Below are 27,615 nucleotides of genomic sequence, written 5' to 3'. Positions count from 1 at the left end.
GTTCTCATCCTGAAGCAAAGTTCTTAACCCGAGGTACTATTTCTGGGTTAGAGGAGTCTGTAACCCAAAGTGTCTGTAACCTGAAGTGTCTGTAAGCCGAGGTACCACTGTAATAATAATGGTAACATATCTACATTCCTCCAAGTTGTTTAATTCCTATATGTTTTTACTTTTACTTCCCTTCTACTCTTTCAATGATTTCCTATCTCCTATCCTTTTTAACTGTGTTTTCTTATTCTTCTACATTATTCTCATTACCTTACATAGTCTCATGTTGTAACATATACTGCTGAGTGTTTGTTCAACCTGTTATGATAATTTCCTTGTTATAATATTTTTCCATATAATATCCAGTCCTCTTTCAGTCTCTTATCATCTTTATCTCTTAATCTATTTGTCATACTGGCTAGTTCTATTGCTTTCAATATTGTCAACATGAGTTTAGCATAATCTTATGTACACTGAAATAACTAGTAATTCTTTATGATGATAATTGTAGAATATTTAGAGAGCATCACTTGGGTTTGACTTCAACAATGGTCTTTTCTTCTTTTTTTACAGATCAGCTGTGGGGTGAGGTCACACAGCCCCGCCCCCAGCAACTAGGGCAGTGCTACCTCGTTGCATCCCAACTTTTGGAGCCTATGGGTGCCTTCCCAGTCATTGATTTGCAGGAGGGATTCAAGCACACACCAGAACTTTGGATTTGCACATATAAAGTGGATTATTGGGCTCTATAAGCCTAGCCAATAAATCCACTTTTATAACTGTTTTGTACTGCTTTTTTAAATGGTGTTTTATTGTATACATATTGTTGCACACCTTCCCAACATTTCATTTTTTATATATATATATATATATATATATATATATATATATATACACACACACACACACACATTTATATACATTTCAGTATATAAGTATTTTTATAATTAAGGACCATATTTTTCTGTGTATAAGACGCCCCTATGTATAAGACAGCCCCTATTTTTTGAGCCCCAAATTAAGAAATAAATAATTGCAACATTCCGTGTATGACCCAATTTTAAACTTAAAAAATTTGGGGAATACATGGAAAAATACAGTAATTCAAGAATCAGACTTTCTGGCGTTTGGAAAGCAATGGAGGAATGTGTGGGACGATTGAATGACTAACGGCAAGGTATTTAAACACCCCACAAGCAAATCAGGAAAGAATGCAGCATGAAAGCTCCTTGCCATATACTTTCCCCACAAACAAATCCGAATGAATGCTCAATAAACCGGTGATCTGGATGGGCTTTCTGTCTGTAACTCAAATGCAAAACCTGCCTAGCATGTACGCCTGATTTTTAAATGAATCTGCTTGCTTTGTGTTTTGGAAGTGAAGGTTTCTAGCCAAAAAAAATTCTATATTTTCAGGCTCAAACTGTTAGTGAGCACACATTTGCTGTGGAAAATGGCAGTTGCACATCTGGTTTCCCCTTAACACTTCATTAGGAAAGCATGATGTGATGTCACTACATTCTGCATTTCCTGCTCTCCCCTCTGCTCCAGGGGTAGCCAGAACAGGGAAATGCGTGACAGAAGCATTGCTTTGACCCCCCCCCAAACCCTATATGAGGCAGATTGCAGGGCCTCACAAACCAGCCCTTCCACCATCTGCACCACAGCCATGCTCACACACCCACACTTGCGATCTCTGCATGTGGCTGTCATGTGAAGGGGCTCTACATGTGTACTGACATATGGCTCCCCTATGCAAGGGGTATCTTGATGTGCAGACTGCAGTGGCCTTCCACGTGCCAACCAAACATGCAGATGATGGGGAATGTTTCTGCTGCTACCTGGGTCAGTGGTGGAGCTGGCCTATGTGGCCCCTCACACATCCTTTCAACAGGTGTGTGGGGCTGTGAGAACTCCCCTCTTGTGATGCTTCCCTAACTATACATTGAAGAGGGAGGAAAGGAAACCAAGTGCATGCTGGTCTTTTTATGTGGCAAACACGTTTGCCGTACGTTTAGAGCACATGGCTTTCCTCCAATGAATCCTGGGAGCTGTAGTTTGTTGAGGGAGTTGGTAATGGCGGTTCTGCGATGGGTTAATGACAGTTTCCACTAGAATTCTTTGGGCGAAGCCAGATGCTTTAAATGTGCTTATATATGATATGGATGTGACCTTAGCATCTTGCTGTATCTTTTGTGTTATGTAAGTGCAGCCCCTTCCCTATTTGTTTTTCAGGGCTTTGTGTCTAGATGGCCTGTTGTGAAAGAAAGAAGCGGGAGAAGGGAAAACGGGAGGGAAAGGGAAAAGGAGGCAGAAACTGTAGGAAACAAAAGGTGAATAATAATAATAATAATAATAATAATAATAATAATAATAATAATAATAAATATTGTTTACATCCTTCTTCTATGAACAAGATACAAAACACCATTAATTTCCAGGAAATGTGATCCTGTGAGCTGTGTGTTTAGACCAGATATTCTAAGGTTCACATCTCTAATCAGGGTAGAACTGGAAATCATGTAATAAACCAGACTGGGAAAGTGAGAAACTGAGAAAACACCAAAATTGACATCCTCTAATTCTCAGTGGCTTTGGATGTCTCTTTCAGTCTTGGTTGGTTGCCAGTCATCTGCCTACCTCACAGGGATGTTCTTTTGTTTTTGTTTTTGTTTTTTTGTTAATCCATACATTTAAAGCAGGACCTGTGCTTCAGAATAAATGGTGACTCAGAGTTTGATTTGCATCCAGAATGAAAATTTGTTTGCCCAGAATCAGCCCAGTGAAATTTCAAGCAGCTGAGATATTAAATGCACCAAAACAGAATACATAATGGAAATGCTGGCAGGTTTTTAATTATTGCTGTATGTGTTGGGCAGTAATATAATTTCAGAGGGAGAGTGATGCAATCTTTGCCGATGAAATGCCCTTTCTTGTCCTTCCATCTCTCACACACACTCTCTCCCTTTTGTTAAAAAAAGCATTTTTATTTAAGCAGCAACTAAAAGAGAGCTCATAAATACTATGATTTAAAACCCAGGATCTATGCACATTGTGGATTTAATACAATTCTTATTTAAGCTTATTGATGTTTCCCATTAACTGCAATATGAACTGGAGTGCATTCCATTTATATTTATATTTTAACTATTGGGGGACATTGTTGATTCTGCAGTCACCAGATCTTGCCCATGTAACTGGGAAAGGAATCCTCATTAGGAAGAGCAAGGCTGAAGCAATGCTGCAGGCTTCCCTACAGCGCCGCTTTTGATAGAGCCAGCTGCTGTCCCAGCAGAGGATCCTTCTAAGCAGGACGCAGATGCTCCCATTTTACATGGCCAGATGCTCTGGAGACAGATACCAGGCACAATATTTCCATCCAAAATGAAACAGTGCAAAGTTCCAAAAGCTAAATGTAAACTCCTGGTTATCAGTGGCATGACTGATATATACGGGGTGTGTGTGTGTGTGTGTGTGTGTGTGTGTGTGTATGATGATAAGGAAGATAATTGTTCAGGGTAATTTCTACCAGTCCATTGTTTTTGTTCAGGAGTAGCTCAGCAACGGAAGTTAAACTGGACCTGCAAAATGGCCGATTGCACCATCTCTGGGGCACAGAAAACAAGGAGCTTGTCAAAGGCACATATTTAATTGGACTCATGGCTGGCAGACGGACATGTCAGCACTTGCTCCAGGCGGCTCTTCTTTTGCAGGAAATGTGCTACCTATGTTTGCCATTATACTGCTACACGCCAGCCCAATCTCTGAGCGGTGCGCAATTGCAGGGGTTCCAGGCACTTACCCAGGGTCCATGTTTCCTTTTGAAAATGAGCCACAATGGAGACTGTGGCGTCTTTATGATATATGACTTATTTATAGATATATACAACCTGAGCCTATCATGGAAGGGTTCACAGCATAATCACCCCAAGAGTGTCCTGCTTCTCTCATCATGCAGCCTTTTGGATCCAAACAGACATTGAGCATCATGCTCTGCCTCTTTCCCTCTGGTTCACATCACAGCAACTCTAAACTAAGCTTCTGGCTCTCATTGCTTCCAACTCCCTTCTCTAAACTCTGGCTTCATCCACTGAGGGAGCCACCCCTATTACTTAAAACAGCAGCAGCATATAAGTCAAAATAAGGCCTCTTGGCAAGGCTTGCATCAGTCTACATTAGGTATATAAGAGCTGGTTGAGGAGAAAGAGGCCAGAATTAGCAAATGAGTAGCAGTGGCATGATAGAAGAAAGGTAAAAAGTGGAAGCAAGATGAAGTTAGGGTGGTTCAGGGAAGAAGCAACTCTTAGTCAAGGATAAAGACTACCTATTGCTTCATCCCCATATCACATTGCCTCCAGAGCACCAGCTGGTGAAGCTTGCTGGGATAGTCTCCTCATTGTGTGCACTGTTTCCATGCTAGCAACAGCCACCTCAAGGACCACAAAGATGTGAGGAAATGGAAAGGTTCCATGAGATCAGAAGCATCCACATGGCAAACCATGTTGGCTGTTAGCAAAGGAGAGTCACAGCAGGGAAGTGGACATGTGATGGAGATATGCATATAAGAGGACAAGGATGAGCCATTGCTCTGCCGTATCGCAATATCTAGCTATGTAGCCCTCTGTAATTTTAAAGGGTGTGCTTCTTTACACCAGGAAACTTCACATGCCTGGGTAGGCTCCCTGCACAATTGAGAACATTGATTATCTCTATTTTGTGTGTTTAAATGCCTAAACGGGGCTCTGTTGATCAGGCAACGGGCACCAATTCCTTAGAAAGTAAACAAGGCACATGCAATAATAATAATAATAAAGACCAGACACAGATGTATTTGTTGTCATGTTGAAATAATAATATACAAGCAGAAAACATAGAAACTGCTGGTAAAGTTTCCAAAGAATGAAGGAACCAGATATAGAAGTGAACAGCTACTCTGATATCACACGTCTTACTTCTGTAGCTGCCTAAGTGTGCAAAAGAAGCATTCAGCTAGCCTGGTAAAGAAAAAGTGATTGATATGCATGGTATATGTGGTATAACATTGTGCCACCATATGGTGATGTGGAGTCCCATTTTTCTCTATCTGTTTTCCCTGTTTAAATGTACAATGCTTTAAACTGAAACACTTCTCTAGATCCAGTCTCCAAGGAAGCCAAAGGAGGTGAAAGGTTAAAAGTGTCATCGACAGGTGTGGGAAGATAAGGGAATTGCTAATGGCCAAAGTCACTGGTTGAAATCCAACTTGGAGAGACGATGACAGGCAGGGTTGCACTGAATGCCATGTCTCAGAGCTTGACAGCATTGATAGCAGCAGAACTGCGGTATATCCCAGCACATCATCATTGCAAGATACACTGGCCAGGAATCGGCTCAACCAACTTAGTTCAGCTCTAAGTAAAGGCCAAGTGTGTGGGAGAATCTCCTTAAAATTTCTGATGACATTTATTTTTTGTAAAATATCAATATTTAATGTCATGCTGATTAGCTTCACTCTAGTTGCTAAGCAATGCAATATACTTGGAGGTGATTAAAAAGGAACAAGTTCATATAGCTTTTGTGTAAACATTGCCACACTTTCTTTCTGCCTAAATGAAAACGGGTCTGGCAAAATGTTGATGGGAGTTGTAGTCCAAAGCATCTAGAGAGCACCACATTAGAGAAGGTTGTGCAGCTAAAACGTTGTTGGATGGGGAAGCCTTAAATGAGTCCTCTTGGTGGTGCACAGATTACAGAGAGGACTATGCAAAACTTGGCTGCCAGCTTCAAGGGCTTTAGCATCTAGTACCGTATAGAACTGGGAAAATCTATTTCAGTGCCATATTATCAGAGATCCAATTCTGAAAGCGTCAAACATTGCATTAGGGGAAAAATGTACAAGATTCTATGGTGTGCATTAAGAGGGGGGAAGGAAGTTTCAGAGAGAGAAGTGTAAAAAAAAAATTCATATTAATGTGGCTGTAGAAAAGCAAATCATATCACTGTAACATGGCATCCTCCACAGCCCGCTTTAAAATAACTCATTTCCTGTGCTCTATTTTTGCCCAAGATGGAAATAATGATGCTGCCCCTTTTCTATATTCAGCATTTCTGTTCTCATGCAGGAAATCAATAATGACAAGGCTGAAACGGAATGCAAAATAGCTATGGCAAAAACATCATTGACTTCTCCAAATCCTGCGCCTTCAAAGTTAATAGGAGTTTAGTCTTTGACACCAAACAGAACAGAATTTTACCCTTGATGTATGCAGTGCCAGGGTCTAAACACTCCATTAGTGGCAAAGTTAAAACATAAGGTTAGAAAAAGCTAAATGGAGAAAAGCAAAGCTAAGTACAGTAATTCCCAGTGTCAGAGGCCAGAATAGGAACCCAAATGCTTCATTAACTGGGCATCACATTTAACATTCATAATTGAACAATGTAGGTTCCTATACTACACTCACTTACAAAAGAGTAAGGATGTAAGGATACAGCTATTTCTATCCCATCCTGTGTTTGTCACAACCAACATTATGTCCATTCTGCTACAGTTCAGCTTCGGTCAAAACCTACATTATTCATTTTGTTTCCCGTTATAGCTAAAACTAGTACCATTAATTACACAATTTCAGTATAAAGGAAATGTCAAAAACAAAGCAGAAAACACCTTGAGTCAGCACATAGCGATTTTCGGTTCCATTTCTGACATTCCTACCTGTAAACTCCATTGGACAAAATGGAGCTTACTTCAGAGCAGGCATGTATAGGACTGTGCCAATGTTGGTTCTGGCATTTGTTCTCCTTCTTCTTACCAGAGTCTTTGTAAATGCACATTTTCCTGTCACCTCACACTCCCAACCCCTTAGTAACCTGCCACTTCTCTTGTCTTTGTCCAGTCCTCAGAGCTGTGGGGAAGAACAGTTCTTTTGCATTGCCAATGCCTGGTTAGGCTGGTTTGCATGAGCCTCCTTGTCTGGCATAGTTCTGCGGCTTGCATTTTCCCTTCCTATTCTAAATATTAACTAATTTCTGACATTCGTTAATTTATTGGGTTTAGGGGGGGTGACTCAAACTTAAAATGCTTTGTTAAGGGTTGATCACACTTTCCTTCTGCAGCCTTTTATCCTTCCTGAAGAAGCAGCCACCCCACTATATTTTTACAATTATCAAGCTACTGAAGAAGGATTGCAGATAACACTTTCTCACAGCAGTAAAGGGAGAGTTTGTCACATTCAGCATATCCACTTAAGTTGTTTGTATGCATCCTTAGAAAGAGAAGCAGAATAGGTATGGAGATACGCTCACTTCTGTAGGAAGGACTCAGAAATGGTTATCGGACGGAATAGTATTTCGACTGCCTGCCGGGCTTTTCAAGGCCTGACAAAAACAACCTTTTCCCAAAAGTCTTTCTGATCTACTGAGCCTCACAGAATGGGAAGAGATTCAATTTGTGGTATATTTGAAGAGAGGGGAAATTAGTGTATCATTCATGGGAAACCTCCGGCCAGCAGCCCTATGATACCCAATGGTGGTTCTAATTTGGGCAGCTAGGCTGCTCTCCCAAGCCCACACTCACCTGGCGCACACCTGATGCTGTAGGATATCAGGTGTGGGACAGGTAAAAATGCAGCTGCAAAGGAACAATTAGGAACCTTCAAGTGCACTGCTGCTTTTTCCATGGCAAGCAGGACTTTTAAATTTGGCTACAAATGCAAGTCCTACTAGGAATGATACTACTCAGGAGCCATTACAATAACAGTTCTGCTATGTGTAAGGCAGAAGTGCTTGAGCATGTTTTAATGACAGTTCTCTCATGGAAAATAAAATGGAATCCCAGGAAGCAGTCAGTACTTTCCCCCAAATCACAGTTCACTTGCACAAGGAATGCAGCTCACAGCAAGATAACTGCTGTAAACCAATTAGAAAATGAATGATAATAGATTCTTTTCTCAGCTGAGAAACAGCACTCAAAAACAGCATTAAAAGATGGGCATGCACAGGTAGAGAAGTCATTGTGTACAAGCCCAGAACAGGTAAAGGTAGTTGAGGGTGGGAGAGGAGGTCGTAATTAAAGATAAGGGTTGGGAAACATAGCATAGCAATGTTGCACCAAAGGTTGCCTACTGATATGGATGTGAAACAGCAGAATACCTATGAAAATGTAAGACTAAAAAAAGAGAGTGTATGGATGTTTGTGTGTCCATAATGTACCCAGAAAAATTGGATCTGAACAATCCATTTGCGACATGAAGTCCCTGCCTGGAAACACCCAATGAAAGTTATTTCTGCCTGGTGTGTCCTCTAAGCCTTCCATGGCAATCATTTCATTTAGTGGTTTGCTAAGCTATATCATTAGGTATTAATGATGCAAACATTATTCCTTAATGTTTTGATGCTGCCCAGCACATTATTGCTCTGGGCCTGTGCATTTTAAAGCTTTGTGCCAATGTTAGAAAACTATAAAAACATGCTTTATTGCATTTCTTATTGTAATATCCTCCCTTTTTCAGAACATAAGCTCTTTAGAGCTAAGTCTTATATTGCTTTTGCTTTAGTTGACTGAAAATTTACTTTTACCCTGAACAGAGCTGTAGTTCTTCTCTATTATTTTTCTTTTTAATCAAGAACATGTATATACCACCTTCCCACAAGAAATCCACAAGGCATCTAATAATCAATAAAACCCAGTGGCAAATATTTAAAACCCCAATATAACCAAAAGAGAGTAAAAATCAGCAGGAGCAGGTAAGTACAACCCCTACACAGCTATCATATAGTTCGAAAGCCCAGGGACTCGATAGTGTCTTGCCAAGCCAGGTAAAAGACAAGAGGAACCAAGTTGTGTTGGTGCCACAGCTGAGAAGACCCTGCATGATCTCCACAATCAGGACCAGCAGGACATGGATGGCTTCCCACAGCAAGCATGATGAAGAGGAAGCAAGTATGTGAGGAGAGCCTCCAAGGAAGATCTTAATGTGTGGGTAGGGTGATGGCAGAAAGTGAGGAGGAATTAAAGAACCTTTTAATGAAGGTGAAAGAGGAGAGTGCAAAATATGGTCTGAAGCTCAACATCAAAAAAACGAAGATCATGGCCACTGGTCCCATCACCTCCTGGCAAACAGAAGGGGAAGAAATGGAGGCAGTGAGAGATTTTACTTTCATGGGTTCCATGATCACTGCAGATGGTGACAGCAGTCACAGAATTTCTTGGGAGAAAAGCAGTGACAAGCCTAGACAGCATCTTAAAAACCAGAGACATCACCTTGCTGACAAAGGTCCATATAGTTAAAGCTATGGTTTTCCCAGTACTCGTAGTGATGTATGGAAGTGAGAGCTGGACCATAAAGAAGGCTGATTGCTGAAGAATTGATGCTTTTGAATTATGGTGCTGGAGGAGACTCTTGAGAGTCCCATGGACTGCAAGAAGATCAAACCGATCCATTCTTAAGGAAATCAGCCCTGAGTGCTCACTGGAAGGACAGATTGTGAAGCTGAGGCTCCAATACTTTGGCCACCTCATGAGAAGAGAAGACTCCCTGGAAAAGACCCTGATGCTGGGAAAGATTGAGGGCACAAGGTGAAGGGGACGACAGAGGACAAGATGGTTGGAGAGTGTTCTTGAAGCTACCAACATGAGTTTGACCAAACTGCGGGAGGCAGTGGAAGACAGGAGTGCCTGGCGTGCTCTGGTCCATGGGGTCATGAAGAGTCAGACACAACTAAATGACTAAACAACAACAGGATAATAAGGAAGAAGAATAGGTCCTCAAGGATCTGGGAACCAGGCTTTTTTATGGTAAGTCACTACAAACAGTTTGCAATAGACCTGGGAACCAATGGGAAACAAACACTGCTGCCGTAAAATTGATGTAACATGGCCCAATCCAACTGGCCAACTTCAGCCTATAATCTGGCAACTGTGTTCTGTACACAGGCATTTTGAACAGTTTTGGAAAAGCAGCTTCACAGATACAGCAGTGCAATAGCCCAGTCTTGATGTGACCAATGCATGAATCACTGTTTTCTGGTTGTTCTGTAAAATAAAAATGGAGAAGTGATATCAGTGTGACTGCATGAGAAGGTAGAGGCCAGCTGCAAGGTCTGTGAAACTCATGCCAGCTAGTTCCTGCAGTCTTCGCTGAAGACAGAAACAATAGCAAGTCCAGCACAGAGAATGTACTCTGTATGCTTGAAGAGGCTATCACTGTGAGGTTTCTCTGATCACATAATTTGTGTTATTTAGCGCCAACCTCAAGACAGCAAGAGTTCGTGCAAAGTGCCTCACTGAAGAAGCTGAACACATATTAGAGATTTATGTTGAAAGATGAAGTGGTACATAAATGAATTAAATAAAATATTCATATCAATACAACACACTCATATTTTTTCATTTCTCAAAGTACTTATATACCATCCTCTGCCAAAGTATCAGGGGAGTGTACAGGAATATAAAAACATAATGAACAATAAAAGTGGTGGAAATCCTTCTGAACAATGTGAGTCTCCAGAGTTTTAAACTCAAGGGTACTGAACAATAAAATTAAGAATCCATCTACTGTATTTGCTTTGGAAGTTATGCTACTTTTCAGAAAGCAGACTTGGACACCAGACGGCATGGTAGTATTCCGCCTCATGCAGAAACTGCAGACAAGCCAAGGAGAAGATATCTGGGGGGAAACAGGTCATTAGTGAGGCTGACAACCTTCTGCTCTGCAGCAGTCTGTCAAAAGTATCCGTAATTTGGGCACAGAAGCCTCCAAACGAAGGGGTGGCCTTTCTTAGGCTTAATTGCGAAACAAATCAGATGCGCAGGAACTTCCGCAGTTACTTGACAGCGCATGGATGGTTGTCAGGCTGCTACATTAGGAGCATATATCCCACTAATGCATCGCAGAGTATCATGTGCCACAGAAGTACTACGAAAATCATTTATTTTTGTTTTCCATGCTCATCTATAAAGAAGCTAATTGATTCCTATTAACGTTCAATTCCTCCACCAGCGTGGATAACAAAACAAAGCTTCTGAATCCTGCCCTGTGGCCAGAATTCAAAGTCGTGCAACCAGATCAAAAGAGTGGGCGCGTGTTGTAAAAGAGGGGATTTGGAAAAGCAGCGAGGTCTAGGCACCACCTGCTGAAGCGCAGGGGAGTCAAACAACCCACTATGCAATTATGGCAAATTGAGCAAAACACCCCGCCCTTTTCCAGCTCTATAGCTCTATAATTGGATTAGAACTCCGTCGATCCTTCTATATAGGTCAGTGGGCTTGTCAATCTGACCGAAAGACATCCGTTCCGTAAGAGAAGCCTGAGGCATCAGTGTCACGGGATGAGACGAATCCTTCGGCTCCTAAGTGGTTAACTTTCCTGTTAACCACTGGGCTGGCCCCGCCTCCTACCATTGGCCTTCTTACCCTCGTGCGCATGCCCATCGTTTCGCGGACACACTGGTTGGTTTCTCCTATCTCCCCCCGTTAAGTTACACCTCCTCTATAGCTTCACGGAGCGTCTGGAGATACTCTGAATGGCTAATATGGCTGTCGCTCAAGCTGAAGCTTCTAATGAATCTACTGAAGTAGATTTGACTGCGGTGGGTGGTGGGTGGGAGGTTTTTCCTCATGTTCTTATTGGACGCATGGCCTTGCCACTCAGAATGTGGCATCGCCTTCTTCCCTTATGAGCCTCGCCGCGTGCGCTATCTGAGCGGTCGCAGACCTTGTCAATTAGAGTTGGAGGCGGGGCATAGTCGGGTCGCGAGACCGGCTGGTTCATACTTCCTCTTCTGCTTTTCTCTGGAACGCGGCGGAGGGAGCAGCAGTGATGGGGGTCCCGTTGGCTCTTTGGCTGGTGTCAGCCCTTGTGGCAGGTGAGGCTCTGCGGGGCTCTGAATGGGGGGGGGGAGGCTGGGAGGGAGAAAGGGGGTGCCCGGGGCGGGGTCCGATGCAGACCGGATCTGAAGGATGGTCTCTGCGCCAGAGATAAGGGCACCTGCGTGTTGGGGGTCGTCGTGGCAGGATAGACTGTCAAAGGGAGAATGAGGGTTGGGTCGTGTTCGTGGAACTGTAGTGGCCGTGGGTTTATGATCATCATCATCATCATCATCAAACGCTTATAAAATGCTCGACATTTCCTGCTGTAGTTCTGTTAAAGATAAAGACAGCCCCTGCTCACTGGCTCACAGTCTCGTAGACATTGTACAAAAGGTGGAGGTGGGCAATGAGGAGGAAAGAGGAAAGCAAGCATTTTTTTGGAGCAGCATCCTTACTGGCTAGTGGGAGGCCCACCAGGCCTCCCTTTATTATTGATTACATTTATATCCCACCATTCCTCCACCATTTTTTATTGATTACATTTGTATCCCACCATTCCTCCAAGGAGCTCAAGGTGGTGTGCATGATTTCCCTCCCCACACTTTTGTCCTCAGAACAACCCTGTGAGGTAGTTTAGGCTGAGAGGCAATGACTGGCCCAAGGTCACCTAGTGAGCTTTCATAGCTGAGTGGGGATTTGAACCCTGGCCTCCTAGGTCCAGCTCTCTTAACATTCAGAAAGGGTATTTTTCTTATGGACCTTTGCTTTTTATGTTTTGTGCCTACCTGTGCAATCAAAATCTTACTCCCTATAGCTTATCCAGTACACCAGACCCTCCAAGTGTCCCTGTTTTCCAGAAGCCATCCCGGTTTCTGATTCTTCATATCTTTCCCCACTCAATTCTTCCACCCAAACTGGCAGTTTGTCTGTTGATTCTCATTTTTTAAATGCCTGGAGGTCATTATGCTCATCTGTTTTGTATATAGTTTGGTCTCTGTATAAAAAAGGAAAGGGGACAGAATGAAACCCTTGGCAGCTCCCTTTATACATAATAATAATAATAATAATAATAATAAATATTTTGTTTATACCCTGCTCATCTTGTCTGAGCGGCTTCCAACACATATAAAAACATCAAACATTAATAGTAATCTGATCCAATATAAAAAGTTGCAGTAACTTTAAAATAGACAACTCATTTCAAACAAAGCAAGTAACATTCAGCAATCCATCAAAATCCAGTAAACAGTCAAATTAAACATCGGCAAATAATAATTAAACAGTTTACACTTATCAACCACAATAAAGAATTACCAATCTATAATCAATAAAAAATAACAGCAAATCGCAATGCATAAAATACCACAAAACATACCAAACCGTGTAAAAGGATCAAGCTGAGAAACACTCTTGTTGTTACTACAGTTAGTCTTTGTAGTTCTGCTTGTGTTTAATGTGGGGCATTTTAGTATGTGTATATTCAGAGGCATTTGTGCTGTTAGTTCCAGTCTTGGCTAGCTTGAGGCAGTCCAGTTTCTTTGCCTAGTTTAAGACATGGCTGACATCTTGTGATCTGATACTCAATTGTTTGTCTTGTTGGGACAAGCCAAGGATCTTTGGTCAGTTTATTCCTGTACTGTCAGCATCAGCCTGGTTATTTCTTCCACAACTTCCAGCTGCTGTTGGTTTTGTCGGAATTCACTTTAGACTAGCCTTCTTGCCTGGTGAAGGAATGTCAAGACTAAAAGGCATGTGAGGGAAGTCTTCCTACTCCATGGTCAGCAGATAATATGTTGCTAGCCAGTAGCTGCTTTAAGTACTTGCTGCTTGAACTAAAATTGATCCTAATGATGTAGTAGAAAGCAGGGCCATTTACCTGTTTTCCCCTAGTAAATACCTTAGATGGTTTGTCTCAAGTTTAGTGGCTGGGAAATCTGAATTAATTATTTTCCATTGACTATTCAGGTGTAATTATCTTGTAATGGGAGGTGCTGATGTGAGTGTATTGTAGCAAGTCCATGTTTCTGGATTCTGCCCATATAAGTTTTTTGGCAAAGTATTAAGAGCCATCCAAAATTTTGACACTTGTTGTCATAAGAAAATATATTAGGCTGCAGTCCTAAGTCCCCACCCCACACTGGTGCTTTACGGAGCAGTGGGGCTACTGCTGCATTCACAGGCCTGTCATGCACAGGAGCCAGGGCAGAAAGTAGGGGACAAGCAGACTGCTATGCCACTTTGGAGGTGGCACAGCCATCAGGCCTGGATTGGGCCCAGTGCTGGCACGTAATGGCAGTGGGTCCAGCTTTGGGTACAAGGAATTGATAGGAACTGAGTTCAACATCTGAAGGACCACAGGTTTCCCATCCCTGGGCTACCACCTTCTCCTATCCTCAATCCTTCTTCACAAAAAAATACAAATTGAGCAAAACCTTACATATAGGGTTGAGTGTAATGCTTTAAAGCAGAGGTTTTTTGAGTCCTTGGCTCCCTTGATCAACTACATTCTTTCTGCGACACCCCTGTGGGACTCAGGAGCCCGGTTATATCACCCCTTGCCTGCAGAGCTGGCAGCTTCTCACCCTTTTTCCAACACTCCCTTGTGGAGTGTTCCCTCAGACTCCTCTCCCATCTCTTTGGGAGTGCTCTGGGCGGCCGCATCTGCTGCCCCTGGTCTCTGAGCTGCCCCACCCCAAAGAGAGGTGCCTCATCACACTGCCCCACAGGGGCCTGGAAAGCACCCCCTGGCCAGTCCCAGAGGCACCATTTGCCTGGGGAGCTTGTAGCCAGAGCTACTTCAACAAACAGCTGTGCAAGCCTTTGGGAGGCAGAGACGCATGAGGGCATCAGAGGAAGGGAGGGAAGGAAAGTGAGATAGAGGCCAGTGTTGCCCGCAGCACCCCTGACTATCATTCAAGGCACCCCAGGGTGCCAAAGCACACTGGTTAAAAACCACTGCTTTAAAGGAACAACTCACAAAATTTATGCTAATTAGCTGCATTTCTTTGGAATATATATATATAGGAGTATAACTGTTGCACATACATGGCAAAGTGATAATATGTGTCTAAATGTCGGAAAACTCCAGGATTTATATCCCCCCGCACCATTGACAGGCCATGGCTGGAATGAAATAGTTGCAGCTCTCAAATGTGTAGGTTCTAATTTTCACTGTAAATCAACTGTTGTGTGTGTTAATCCTGTGTGCAAGATTGGAACAAGGGAGTTAAAAGTACAGTGGCACCTTCTTCTTAAATAAAAGTGCTTGTAATGATTTTCAAGTAAAAGCAAATGAGCAGTGTTAGAAACTGAGATATGAAAGCTAGGAGCTAAATGGCACCTTAAACCTAGGTTATGGGCACAACAACAGAATGTCTAGGCCCATAATGAAAATACTGCATTTCTGAATCTCACAAGTTCTCTGCGAATGATTATATTTTCTCTGATTTACACACACCACAATTTTTTAAAAAATCTAGTATTGAACTCCTCCTTTGCCCTATATTTAAATGACCTGATGGGTAGATAATATTTACAGATACAGTTCTGTTGTTGGAAGCTAGTGTTATAAAATGACACATGTTTACTGTCAATACCTCCTGTATTTTCGTTAAAAGATGAATGTGGTTTAGACCTAACTCCAAGGTTGATGTGGTCAGAATAAAGGAAGAAAAATATTGTAGCTGAAGCATTATACCTGCTGGAGGCTTTTGTGTGGTATCAGAGAGCCAGTGTGGTGTAGTGGTTAAGAGCGATAGGCTCGTAATCTGGTGAACTGGGTTCGTCTCCCCGCTCCTCCACATGCAGCTGCTGGGTGACCTTGGGCTAGTCACACTTCTTTGAAGTCTCTCAGCCCCACTCACCTCACAGAGTGTTTGTTGTGGGGGAGGAAGGGAAAGGAGAATGTTAGCCGCTTTGAGACTCCTTCGGGTAGTGATAAAGCGGAATATCAAATCCAAACTCTTCTTCTTCATCATCAGTTTTTCTGCTTCCTTTTGTGGAACCTCATTCTGCCTCTGGAACATGTAGGATTAGGATAAGCAACTGGAAGCTTTCAGCCAAATCTTCCTTTCTGAGGTGCAACGTAACCCTGTAGTTGGCTAACATGGAGGCTAACACGATGCAGACAAATATAGAAAGCTGCCTTACACTTGGTCCATCCAGCCCAGTATTGTCTACCCCAGGTGGCAGAAGCACTCTGGATCTTTTGCAGACCCAGTACCTGAGATCTTTTTCACTGGAGGTGCCAGGGGATTGGTCAAGAAAACATCTGTATTCAAAGATGAGCTCTACCATTGAGCTATCCACCCTCTCCTAAAGTGGCATTTGTAGCCATAGATTTTGAGTAAGGATTGAGCTGCTAACCCATTACCCCCTCACTTCTCAGGGTAAGTCTCCAGAAAAGGAAACAGCTGAGTAGGGTATATATAAGCGATATAAAATAAGCATGGCTGGGCAAGGACATGGGCTGGCATGTTTTCCCTGTGAATGTTCTTTCTATTTGCAAACAGTTTTATTTTACCGGGGGGGGGGGGGAGCATTCAACAGTAGTAGCTGACACCTGTAGTCTAAAGTGGTGTGGCCCATTCTCCCGCCTCATTCTGCTTGTGTGCTCAGGCAAAGGCTTTCCGAAAAACCTGAGATGCTGTTTAAGGATGTGTTTTTTTTACCAGCCCTACCTTCCTTTTTCAGGTATTTCTGCCAATGAGTTCAGTGTATTAAGATATCCTGAATCCATTGTTTTCCGTGAAGGAAGTTGGCCAATACCCGGCGAGCGAATTCCAGATGTGGCAGCGCTTTCCATGGGCTTCTCTATTGAGGAAGTATGCAACTCACTATGTCTGTGTTCAGTCACATTGTTCATTGCTTTTGAAAATAGTTGAAATAGACCTAGCCTGTGCAGTCCCTCTAGGAATCATGGGCAAGAGCATAATCTAGCTTTCTGTAGGCTTTGCTTTATATTGGGCGTATATAGCAAAACCAGGCAGTGGTGGCTAGTTACCCATTATTTCAATAGTACACATGTGGCTTTTCATATATAAATATCCCAAGTAGCATAAACCCTTCATGCCTTAATGGCTGCCTGCTTCCCTACACCCCATATTGATTGGGAATAACTTTTCATGTGACCCTAACTCAGTGTTTCTTGTTTTGTTGTTGTTGCTGCTGCTGTTGTATTTTTAAAAAGCTAAAACATTCCTTTTGAAGAAAATATATCCAAATTATTACAGGATCTCTCTTGGCCGGGGCTAGCAGTTGGAGATCTCTTCCGGCGTCCTCGAGCTACAGTTCTAGTCACAGTGACAGGGATAGACAAACTAGCGTTGCCTAAAAACAGCATATCTTACCCAGTTGAGAATGTAAGTACTGTCATGTGTGGCTTCAAATGCTTATTCTGGTAGACCTAGAGACCTGACTCTATTTGGAGGGGGAGGGTCCTTGTTAACCCCTGCTTTTCCAGTCTCTTGTTCTGTGTACATTTCCGCTGGGGCTAGTTACCCTTCTTGCAATTTTCCATATGCTGCAGCCAGACGTTGCTTACTAGTCCTTTCTGTATTGCCCTAGGCGGTTCCTTTTAGCTTGGATGGTGTTGCGAATGCAATTCACACCTTATTTTCTGAAGAAACCCCTGTCGTGGTACAGCTAGCTCCTAGCAAAGAGGTAAGTGCCTGTCTCTTTCTGAAAGCCCCTGAAATTATTTAATAATGCCATACTCATGCTTCCAAGTATAACCTTGTGTAAAAACTTTTCATTTTGGGAAAACAGTTGTGTTGAAGAAACGTCCTTTTCTCAGGTGAATGTTGTTTTACCCTCATAATGCACGGTGGTTGTTCTTTCAGAGAGTGTACATGGTGGGAAAGGCCAACTCTGTATTTGAGGATCTTTCTGTCACACTGCGGCAGCTTCGGAACAGATTGTTCCAGGAAAATTCCATCCTAGCTTCCCTTCCGCTCAACTCACTGAGCAGAAACAATGAGGTAAGGCATGGCTAGATATTAGACACAGCTTTTTCCATTTTATATGGAAATTCTTATATGCCACTCTTTCGAATTTAAGGAACACAACCTGGTTTTGCAGGGGGATGGTGGTGGTGCATATTTGAAACTTTAAGCACATATATGTACAGTCGTGCCTTGGAAGTCGAACGGAATCCATTCCAGAAGTCTGTTCGACTTCCAAAACGTTCGGAAACCAAAGCTCCTTCAGCTAATCGGAAGCCGCGCCGGACGTTCGGCTTCCGAAAATCGTTCGAAAACTGGAACACTCACTTCCGGGTTTCAATTGTTCAGGAGTCGATTTCTCTGGGAGCCAAAGTGTTTGAGATCCAAGGTATGACTGTACTCTGTCTAGCTGCATGATGACCAATGGATAGCTAATTCCTCTGCTTACCCACCAATGCATAGGGATGTATCTAATTACATCCTTTCAGTGACAGAAGGCTCATTGATCCAGCAGAGGCTTCCAAGACAGAAGGTGGATGAAGATGATCCCCTTCCCCTTCCATTGACATCAGTCTGCATCTCCTCCCACAGTTCTGAAGCCCCCAAGTCCTTTGGATTAGATTTGGGGTGGGGTACAAAGTACTAATGCACATGTCTGCAGTCCTATCTGTGTGCTCCGCACTGATTATTGAGCCTTGTCTGAGCATGGCTTAGGTTAATTTGTCACGCTTGTACATTTAGTGCCTAAATAAATATAATAAACAGTAATAATCAGTAAGCAGAAATATGCAAGTGATCCTAACTTCTGCCATCCCTGCTAATAGTGTAACTTCTAAATTATAACTCTTCAGCATAGATACAACATATTCAGAGTCTGTTCAAAGAAACTTAAGATTATTGTTTCCTTAGGTTGACCTGCTCTTCCTGTCAGAATTGCAAGTTTTGCATGATATCACAAGCTTGGTAAGTAACTAAACAAATACTTAATTCTGCTATGGGGTTGGCAGCTGTTGATCTGTTATCAGAAGTTAGGCAAATAATCTTTCATTTTGCCCCAGCCACAGTGGGAGCTGCCACCATAAAACTTTTCCAGTCGTGGACTCTTCAGCTGGCTGAGGAATTCTTAAACTGAGAAGAAATGTATGCAGTTGCAGAGGAAGCAGTCCTTCCCAACAAATTAGCAGAATAGGAGAGAGATCTCGGTCACGGTTCCTTGTCTGTGGGGATACACTATTGCTAGCACATAGATCTGGTCCTTAAAAGATTGCACTAGCTGCCCATTACCTACTGGTAAAGTTCAAGCGTTCTTGTATTAACTTACAAGGCGTATGACAACTTGGGGCCAGGGTACTTTCTGTTTTTGTGCATTCACAGAGGTCTTTAGTGGAGTCACTGTTTGTATTCCTCGCATGGTTTGAACACAGGTCTTGCATCCACTCGGAGCAATGCATTAGTAGTGTTGGCCCACTGCTGTGGAACTCCTTCCTTAGCTGAGGCAGGCCCCTTCCCTGTTCAGCTGGGAAGGGTGTTGCCAGCTGCTGCACCCCTTGCCTTTAGAAGCCTTGCAAGTTGGTGCAGGAGAGGGCTGTGAGCAACATCACGGGGAGAGTGTTTCTAGGACCAAATTGCAACTGTTAAGCTCTCTTCTTATTTTTGCTGCTGCCATGAGGTGTACTTTTGCTACTGTAATTAGTTATATTTATGGTCCTGAAATGTTGTTTTCTGTATATTATATATGGTATTGTGTGTTTTTATTTTCTTATTATGAAATTGTTTAAGCACTGTTTGATTTTGAAATGCATTCCTGTTTTCTGTTGTACGCCTCTTTGAGCATCATTTATGTGTGTGCAAAAGCGACATGCCAGTCAGATAATGCAGTGCCTCGTGAAGATCTTTATATTTCAGCAGGCATTTTAAGCATGTTTTCTGATTTTGTGGTTAGCGTTAACTAACTTTTTATGTATTGCATCTTTTTAGCTTTACAGTACATGCTTGGAAAGTATGGTATTAAGTGATATATAAATTGTGAAGATAAATAAAGTAGGGCGGCATAAACATGCAACCGTTTAAAATGGAAAATACCCACTTTTCACTGGCATTCTTTTTTTATGTCCCCGCCCTCCACTTCTTCAAAAGCTATCCAGGCACAAACATCTGGCCAAAGATCATTCACCAGATCTATATTCTCTAGAGCTCTCTGGGTTGGAAGAAATTGGCAAACGTTATGGGGAAGATTCACAACAATTCAAGGATGCCTCTCAGATTCTTGCAGACTCCTTACAAAAGGTAACATGAGCAGAGACCCTATTTTATATACCGTATTTAATGCCAAATATGCTAGCATAAGCCTAAAGAACACCTGCTTTTATCTGCAAACTAGCACAGTGCTTCTGCTTTGAATAAAACGTTATGCAGTACATCACTGCTGACCCTTATTTGATTTTTTTAAAATGAAAGTTTCTTGGATGAATGGACAGTTGACGGCCAGATCAAAATCTGTAGCCCTGGTCAGTCTTAAGCATTTGGAAGTGACTATAAGAGAAATAAGTGGTACTGGAAAATTAGGTTAACTGTTGACAGAGCAATCTGTTGAAGGGATTCCTTGCAAATTAGCAAAGGTAGGCATCAAGTGTTACATCAGGTTATTATAAGCTTTTCATTCCTCTTCTGAGTAGCTGGCCCACACCATAACATAGAAATACCAAGAGCCATTCCAGAAATTTGGCAAGAAATAATGCTAAAACATTGCACTAGAGAGTACCTTGAAACGAGCAATTTTGAAAATGGAACTAGAACTGTTATCCAGAGAAACGCTTTAGGAATGCTCCTATTGGAAGCATATTCAGCCTACCAGAAAAATACCACTGAAATGTTCCAAAATTCAAGTGATGCCAGAAGCTTTTATGTACCCACATGCAAAAGTTACTATCCAGTCCTCCAGTTGAATTGAAAAGAAATCCATTGGCCATGGGTACAGCATCTTTTTAAGTCTTGATAGGCAGTGCCTGAATATTTCCAGTAATAATTATTGGATACTTGCCAGTGAATAGTTTCAGGATAGCAGTTTTGGCCTTGTAGTTTAATATAATTAATGATAAATTTCTGGTAGTAGACCATTCTACTTTAAGTCACTAAGTTAAATCTAGAAGCAACCTAAGAGGTGTCTACACTTCTTACTATTCGCTGGCTATTAAAATGGTACCCCTCCTGTCTCATGAACTGTGCATCTAACTCTGATGGTGACTTGTGTCTTAAAACATGTTTTCAGTTTGCAGACGAGATGTACAACCTCTATGGTGGGAATGCAGTGGTTGAGGTAGTGACCGTGAATACATTTGACACGCCCTTTGTGAGGAAGTCACGATCCATTCTGCAGTCTACACAGGTTGTACAAACGCTTAATAGATTCCTAAGAGAATGCAGTAGCTCAGTCCTGAATAGTTTCTTGGGAATCTCATAAATTTCACTGGAGCACCTAAGCAAATCATAGAATGCAGCCTATCAGTTATAAGCTGCCTGCACTATGCCTTTTTCTCTGTTATCTCTACTGTACAGTACATAATTCTGAGAACAGAACTGTAGTCATTTTAAAGACATTTGAGAATGTCTCGGCCTTAAGCTAATAGAAAGACTGAGCAACTTTCCCAAGAGACTACCGTATCATTTTTATAGCATAACGCTGCACAACTGTGGACATGGTAGGTTTTATACTATTGTAAATGGACATGACTTGCTTGCTTTTCTGAAGTGGCCTTTAGAATGTGAAAAACGTGAGTCGGCTGTCTACACCTATACCTGTGTTTGTCAAACTTGGGTCTCTAGCTGTTGTTGGACTACAACTCCCATCATCCCTAGCTAGCAGGCTCAGTAGTCAGGGATGATGGGAGTTGCTGTCCAACAACAGCTGGAGACCCAAGTATGAGAAACAGTGATCTAAACTTTGAGAGAGAGAAATTAGGTGAAATACTTTGGGGCCAGTTTTGACTCTGAAATGTTGCCATTGTATTTCCAAATTACTCACATGCCTTCTATTTTAAAGACAGCCACAAGCCAGAGAATACTAGTGAATCATGTACTGTATAAACTTCCAGAGCTGTTATGTTGTCCATTGTTAAGTGGAAGAGGCAAGTGTCCCTGGTCCACTGGCAAGGACTCTCAGAAGCCTCCTACAGACTTCTTCAAACTGCAGTTAAAAAGCAGTTTATCTGGCTTGTTTCTTCCTTTTGTGATAAGGGTACAAATGTGAAGTCCCTGTCTCCTAGTAGTGAGAAAAATGGAAGCTGGTAATATTTATGGGCAGCTGGTGGTGAAACCACAGGTGCTCGATTGGTTATTTGCAAGTGACTCCATACAATAGAAACTGCTTTGTCTTTCAACGATTTATCCAAAATATTCCCTGTGTTTCTTTCAGGCAGGTGTAATCAGTATGGTGTTGGATTACCACTCCTCTTTTATTTTTTAACAAAACTTTTTGTCTCTTTTCATAGCCCAAAGATGAAAATCCATATAATTTAGGATATGAATACAACTTTAACTATGCTGTGGTCTTCAACATAGTCTTCTGGATGATGATAGCCCTTACCATAGCTGTGATAGTCATCTCCTACAACCTCTGGAATATGGACCCAGGCTACGACAGCATCATTTATAGAATGACAAACCAGAAGATTAGGATGGATTAAGGTTTAGAGTCAGGTTTTAAAGGCGTAAGGCTTTTCCAGGGCTTTGGCCTGGTTCAGTATGGACTCTCTTGGTTTTCTTCAGCGGTGCAATGTGGAGTATCCCCTTGTGTTTTCCTTTAGGATATATTTAAAAGGCTAGCAGTGGGCATAGTCAGCTTGCAGAGCTGAAGCTGTACACTGCTGTTAAATCATGAGTAATTGCCTATTGACACTATGTGAAAATGATTCCATTTTGTGGCTGTGCAATATGCATTGCGTTCTAAATATGCTCCTCTGTACTGTTGTGACTAAATGTGTGAAATGACTGCACTGAACATATGCTAGTAAGTTGCTTTGTTTAAATTCTTTGCACTGGTGATTTAGGATGTTACCTTGAGACTCTGTTGTAGATTATGAATTAAATATGTTGTGAATGTAAATACTTTAAATTGCCGTCTTTAGAGATCTACAGTGGAACTTCTATTCTGCAGCTCCTGCTTTGTGTGTACACACTTATAAGGCACCCTACAAATTTTGTTCAGATTGAACATTTGTTTAAAAATGTACAGGAGTTTGAACAAGGAAGAAAATACATGTGACTATAACAGAAAACATTAGACTTTGCAGGATCTTGTAATTAAATGTCATGGATTGTGCCAGAGGTTGAAAACAAGGGTTGGTTTAGTGCAACTGCAATGACTGCAAATGTGTAAATACAGCCTATTCTTATTCATATTGGGAACAAAAACAATACAGCAGCTCAACACATAACGGTAGACATGTAAGCAATATACAAACAATAAAGCAATGCTGCCATTCACTAACTACTAGATGAATATAAAAACTGCACACTGCCACCCTTCTTCCTAACCCCCCATCCAAAAAAAAGCGTTCACATTGGCCTGGTGCTTTTTATCCCTCTTAACCTCCTGAGTTAACCACCAGTGCAAGACAGAGTGGAGAGGTGTGATTTTGTGGTGGGGGCCAACCTGCTGGCTGTAAATCAGTGGGGAGGGGGCCCAGGATCTTCTGGGTTGGTTCTCCTTTCAAGGAGAGCAGCTTTAAATTGATTTATTACAGTCACAGACCAGAAATGCAGACATATACAGCAATAGAGAACATGTAAATATAAATAAATTTAAACTCTATAAGCTAGAACACGATAAATAATGCAGATATAAAACAATTGAAATATGTAGGCTAAAACCTTAACTGCCATTTTAAAACACGTGTGTTAAAGACATTGGCCATTAAATTCATTCAGAGCTTGTCTCTTTAATTTTATAGCAGCAGCAGCACAGAATTTAGCCACTTTCCTCTATTAGATATTTGAAGTAGTGGTCATCAGATCTGCTTGGGATTCGCTGCATGATTGGAGTGATAAATATAGAACATATGTCCCTATAATAATGACAGTATTGTAGGACATGAGTAACAGCTTCAACTTCCTTCAAACCACATCGGCATATTCTCTCTGAATGTTTTACCTTCAAATCAGCCTGCAGTAATGCAGATGGTAGGACATTGAGCCTGGCAAGGGTAAACGATCATCTAAATTTGGGTTTTTCTAGCTTGGATAAATACCTCGGTGGAGTAAACCCCCTCCCATTACCTTTAATTTCTGGATACCTGGCCATTTCATGCACATGGCATTGCAAATCAGCATCCAAGATTCATTGCTTAATTGTGGATTTGGTTTTCTCATATCCACAGGGCATAGCTGTCAACATTTCCCTTTTTTTAAGGGAAATTCCCATATTCCGAATAGGATTCCTTGCAAGAAAAGGGAAAAGTTGACAGCTATGCCACAGGGTATCAGAGCCTGAGGTGCGAACCCTAGGCTTCTCAGTTTCTCTTGTAGGAAGATTTCCATTTTGTTTGGCATTTAACTATTAAAGTTAAGAGTGCCACACCTACCAGGAAGAAAATCGGTTTTAACCAATAATGGATCTTCAAAATTAATATCTGGGACCTAACTGGAATTTGCCCAACCTCCAGGTGAACTGCTACGTTGGGCACACAGGATGAAATCCCCAGCAAAGAGCAATAAAATTTAGTTTGTAAAATTTCAAAAGGAGCAGTGTTTTTATAATTGCACACCTGGGAGCCATATATCAGTTGTGAAACAAATACCTGGGTAGCAGCAGGAAGGGGAGAGCAAAGCAAAATCCGAGCAAAAAGCTGGTCAAGGTTGTCCTAGCTGCTGCGCTGCTCTTATGCTGCTGCTGGCAGTGCTTTTTTTTTTAAAAAAGGGCACCAACAGAGTACACCATTCATTAGCACAAATAAGAAAAACATATAATTAATATAAATAAGAAGAATGTAACATATTTTTTAAAGCGACAAAAAATTGTCATGCACAAAAACACCAGATACACGAGATCTAGGTGGTCTCTCTCTCGAGCATGTTTTGCCACCTGGGTGTGGTGGAGAGTTCTGCACAATAGGACAGTTGTGTTTGAAGTAGCATGGCTTGCTGTTGAAGATTGCTTCCAACTGAGGACTTTTCACAATCTCAAATACTACACTAGTGTCAAGTAGTATTTATTATGGGTGTATGGCTGTTGGTATTAGTAGATTTCTTCTCCATGCTTCTCCAACTTGCTGAGCAAGCTTTTGCTCAAGCTGTGTTCTCTTCTTCCATCTGCTCCCAAGCCTGCAGCACCTTGTGAAGGGGACCTTTACACTTCTGACTCTTTTTTCCCAACTGCTGTTTCCCCCCTCCTCCAGTTTTGTTTCCTTTGTTGTTCAGCCTCTTCTTCCTTCCTTCGCTTCGCCTTTTCCAGCTGTAGAGCTCTACAAATGACCTTTTTTTGGTGATTAGCTTCAAGTTCTTTCAACTTCTTCTTAACTTTGTCCTCTACCAGTTTTTTCTCAAGCACCTTGTCAGCGGGGCACTGAGAAGATACAGCCCTTTTCCTTTTGCGATGAGAAGTCATCTTCTGAGTGCTGTCGATCTTGCTTATAAATGCTTTTTCATTGCCCGGCTTTATCCTTTTCCCCAGTGATTCTTCTGCACTTGTATTTTTGGCATCAACTGGGTTCACTATCAGAGCTGCTGTTAAAAATATTGATGGCTTCTTCAAGAATTTCAGTCACAAAAAGTCTGTGTTGGTCACATCTTGCAACAGGTTTCTTCATGGCAGCTTCCAGTCTCTGTCAGGGCAGAGTCTTCAACATGTACACTGAAATGTGTTAAGTGGCCTGTGTCTTCCAGCCCAATTGAGGTTAAACATGATAGGTGTGTGTTCCCAGATTACATTAACTAGCTGCTTGAATTCCATTTTTAGAGGTGAAATTATATGTATAATTGCAAAAACAATATATGAAGAATACTTCCAGTTTTAGTGCAATCTTTCCATCTCTAGCAGTAGACATAAATGTTTTCTGCTTTAAAGTACTTATTCTTTATATACAAAGATTCTGTATGAAACTTTCTAACTTAAGTGTCCTCCAGTCTAAAAAAACCTGCTATAATGGTTACCAGGTGTATAAGCCACTTGATATAAGTTAAAAGATTGTTCAGTCCTGTTGCAGATCAGCAGATCTATTACTAGATCAAGCATCTGTTTTTCAATCCTAAAACTAACAAATCAGTCCTAAAATGAAATCTAAAATTAAAACTACCTAGTAATGTAAAATGAAAACTGCACAGAGTTAGACATATCTAAATCCATTAGCATCCTTGTGCCCTTTATCAACTGTTAACTGATTCAAGTTTTCGTTCTATTCTGGAGCCTGTATTTATTAACTGGGCTCCAGTAATTCATAGTGTGGGACTACATAAGGCTTTTGACTCACAATCGGAGTAAGTTATCCACTGGAACCAATTGGACAAGCTCATCACTATCAAACTATTCCGTTCTTTTTTTACTGGCATTGAGTAGACCACTGGATTTTGTATTTTATAGCTGTGATATATGCAAGAAGCCTTTTGAAAACGCAGGTGATTTTACCGAGACAGCTGAGAGAAGGCCATTTTTGTACCTAGTCCTACCTGAGATATCAAATAGGACATGATCCTAACAAATAATGCCATGTTATACAGTTGTATCAGTGTGGCAGTTCATTGTTATGTATGTTGAAGCGACCAAACCTTGGATTTGGATGAATTTTTGAGAGTCCATCATCAGCCTTCTAAACCGCATCCCTCTAACAGATAATGAAACAGGTATTGAAGCACATTCTCTCCCCTAAATGGATCATGTGTGCATTAGAGGACAATGTTTTCCCTCCCAATTTATATGGAATAAATGTTTGTGCTTGACAAGATTTGTGTTGTTCTAATGGCTTATTACTTAAGCACCTGCTTTTTCTTCATATTACCGTTCTTCTGCCTTTATATGCAGGCTGTTTCAGCGAGGGAACTCACTTCTGCTCTCCTGTTTAACATACTAACTCATGCAAGTCCTATATCGGCCATTCAAATGTAATCCTAAATTTCTGAACAGAGCAAGACCCTACGCTAGCCCCTTTACACTTGAGAAAAGCCAGCAGTTACACCAGAGGCATTCAGCTTACCTGAATGCTTTTCTGAAATAACTCACGGTGGTTTTCGTGTTCCTGCAAAGCTACTGATCCTCTGCCCAGGAATTTGGTTAATGCAAGTCCAAGACTCAAAATTTAAATCCTTTCGAGTTTACCAGGTTCAGTTGCTGTGAAAAGGGCCCCTTTACTGGATTTTTTCCTATCTTACAAGTAATTTCTTTCAGGTTTAGAGTATTTGACAAACATTAATTGTCAGGCTTGCTGCAACTACTCCCTAAGTTGGAGCTCCGTGTATTAATTCCCCCCCCCCCCTTCACACTTAGGAAAGAGCACATTAAGACACAGTAGTAAATGATCATTGTTGCTGGACTATAATAACTTATTTAATGAATACAAAGAATCCTCACATGATTTTGCTCATGGTGAACTTGGAAGAATTTAAATTTTGAGTCTTGGACTTGCATTGATGTAGAATTTAACAGGGAAACATCATGGAGATGGAAAAGAACTGTCATGTGAATGCAGCCACTATTTAGTTTCATGAGAAAAAGGCTGTGTTAAACAAAAGAGTGAGGAGGGGTCATGTCCTAATGGGGCTACGCACATTAAGATTGCATTTGTTGCAATGTAAAATAGAGAGATTACAAAATTGATAGTTCCATTTGTCAAGAGGAAGTAGTATGGTCAAAACATTTGCACAGGGCTGAAACAAATCAAACTGTCCTGGGTAGACAGCAAAATACTAAACCTC

The 27,615-nt window shown here is 41.6% G+C and overlaps 1 protein-coding gene across 1 annotated transcript; it reads left to right on the top strand.

Annotated features, from left to right (window-relative positions):
* The first annotated feature begins 11,673 nt into the window (after positions 1-11,673).
* Positions 11,674-26,646, top strand: ATP6AP2 (ATPase H+ transporting accessory protein 2). Its single transcript, XM_083439143.1, has 9 exons — positions 11,674-11,829; positions 16,466-16,596; positions 17,005-17,133; positions 17,339-17,434; positions 17,614-17,751; positions 18,625-18,678; positions 19,852-20,001; positions 20,984-21,100; positions 22,203-26,646. The coding sequence occupies exons 1-9, from the start codon at positions 11,784-11,786 to the stop codon at positions 22,395-22,397; spliced, it is 1,056 nt and encodes a 351-aa protein (XP_083295269.1). The 5' UTR covers positions 11,674-11,783; the 3' UTR covers positions 22,398-26,646.
* The last annotated feature ends 969 nt before the right edge of the window (positions 26,647-27,615 follow it).

The sequence above is a fragment of the Podarcis tiliguerta genome (assembly GCF_965153285.1).
Source record: "Podarcis tiliguerta genome assembly, chromosome: 4".
NCBI lineage: Eukaryota > Metazoa > Chordata > Lepidosauria > Squamata > Lacertidae > Podarcis > Podarcis tiliguerta.
The sequence above is the reverse complement of the archived record's forward strand: the minus strand, read 5'-3'. Positions and strand labels throughout refer to the sequence as shown.

What these genes read in the sequence shown, in the direction of transcription:
- ATP6AP2 (XM_083439143.1), top strand. Translation starts at nt 11,784, where the DNA reads ATGGGGGTCCCGTTGGCTCTTTGGCTGGTGTCAGCCCTTGTGGCAG. An exon ending in GGTGTCAGCCCTTGTGGCAG is followed by an intron (nt 11,830 to 16,465) that starts GTGAGGCTCTGC and finishes TTCCTTTTTCAG; the next exon opens with GTATTTCTGCCAATGAGTTC. An exon ending in AGCTAGCTCCTAGCAAAGAG is followed by an intron (nt 17,435 to 17,613) that starts GTAAGTGCCTGT and finishes TTGTTCTTTCAG; the next exon opens with AGAGTGTACATGGTGGGAAA.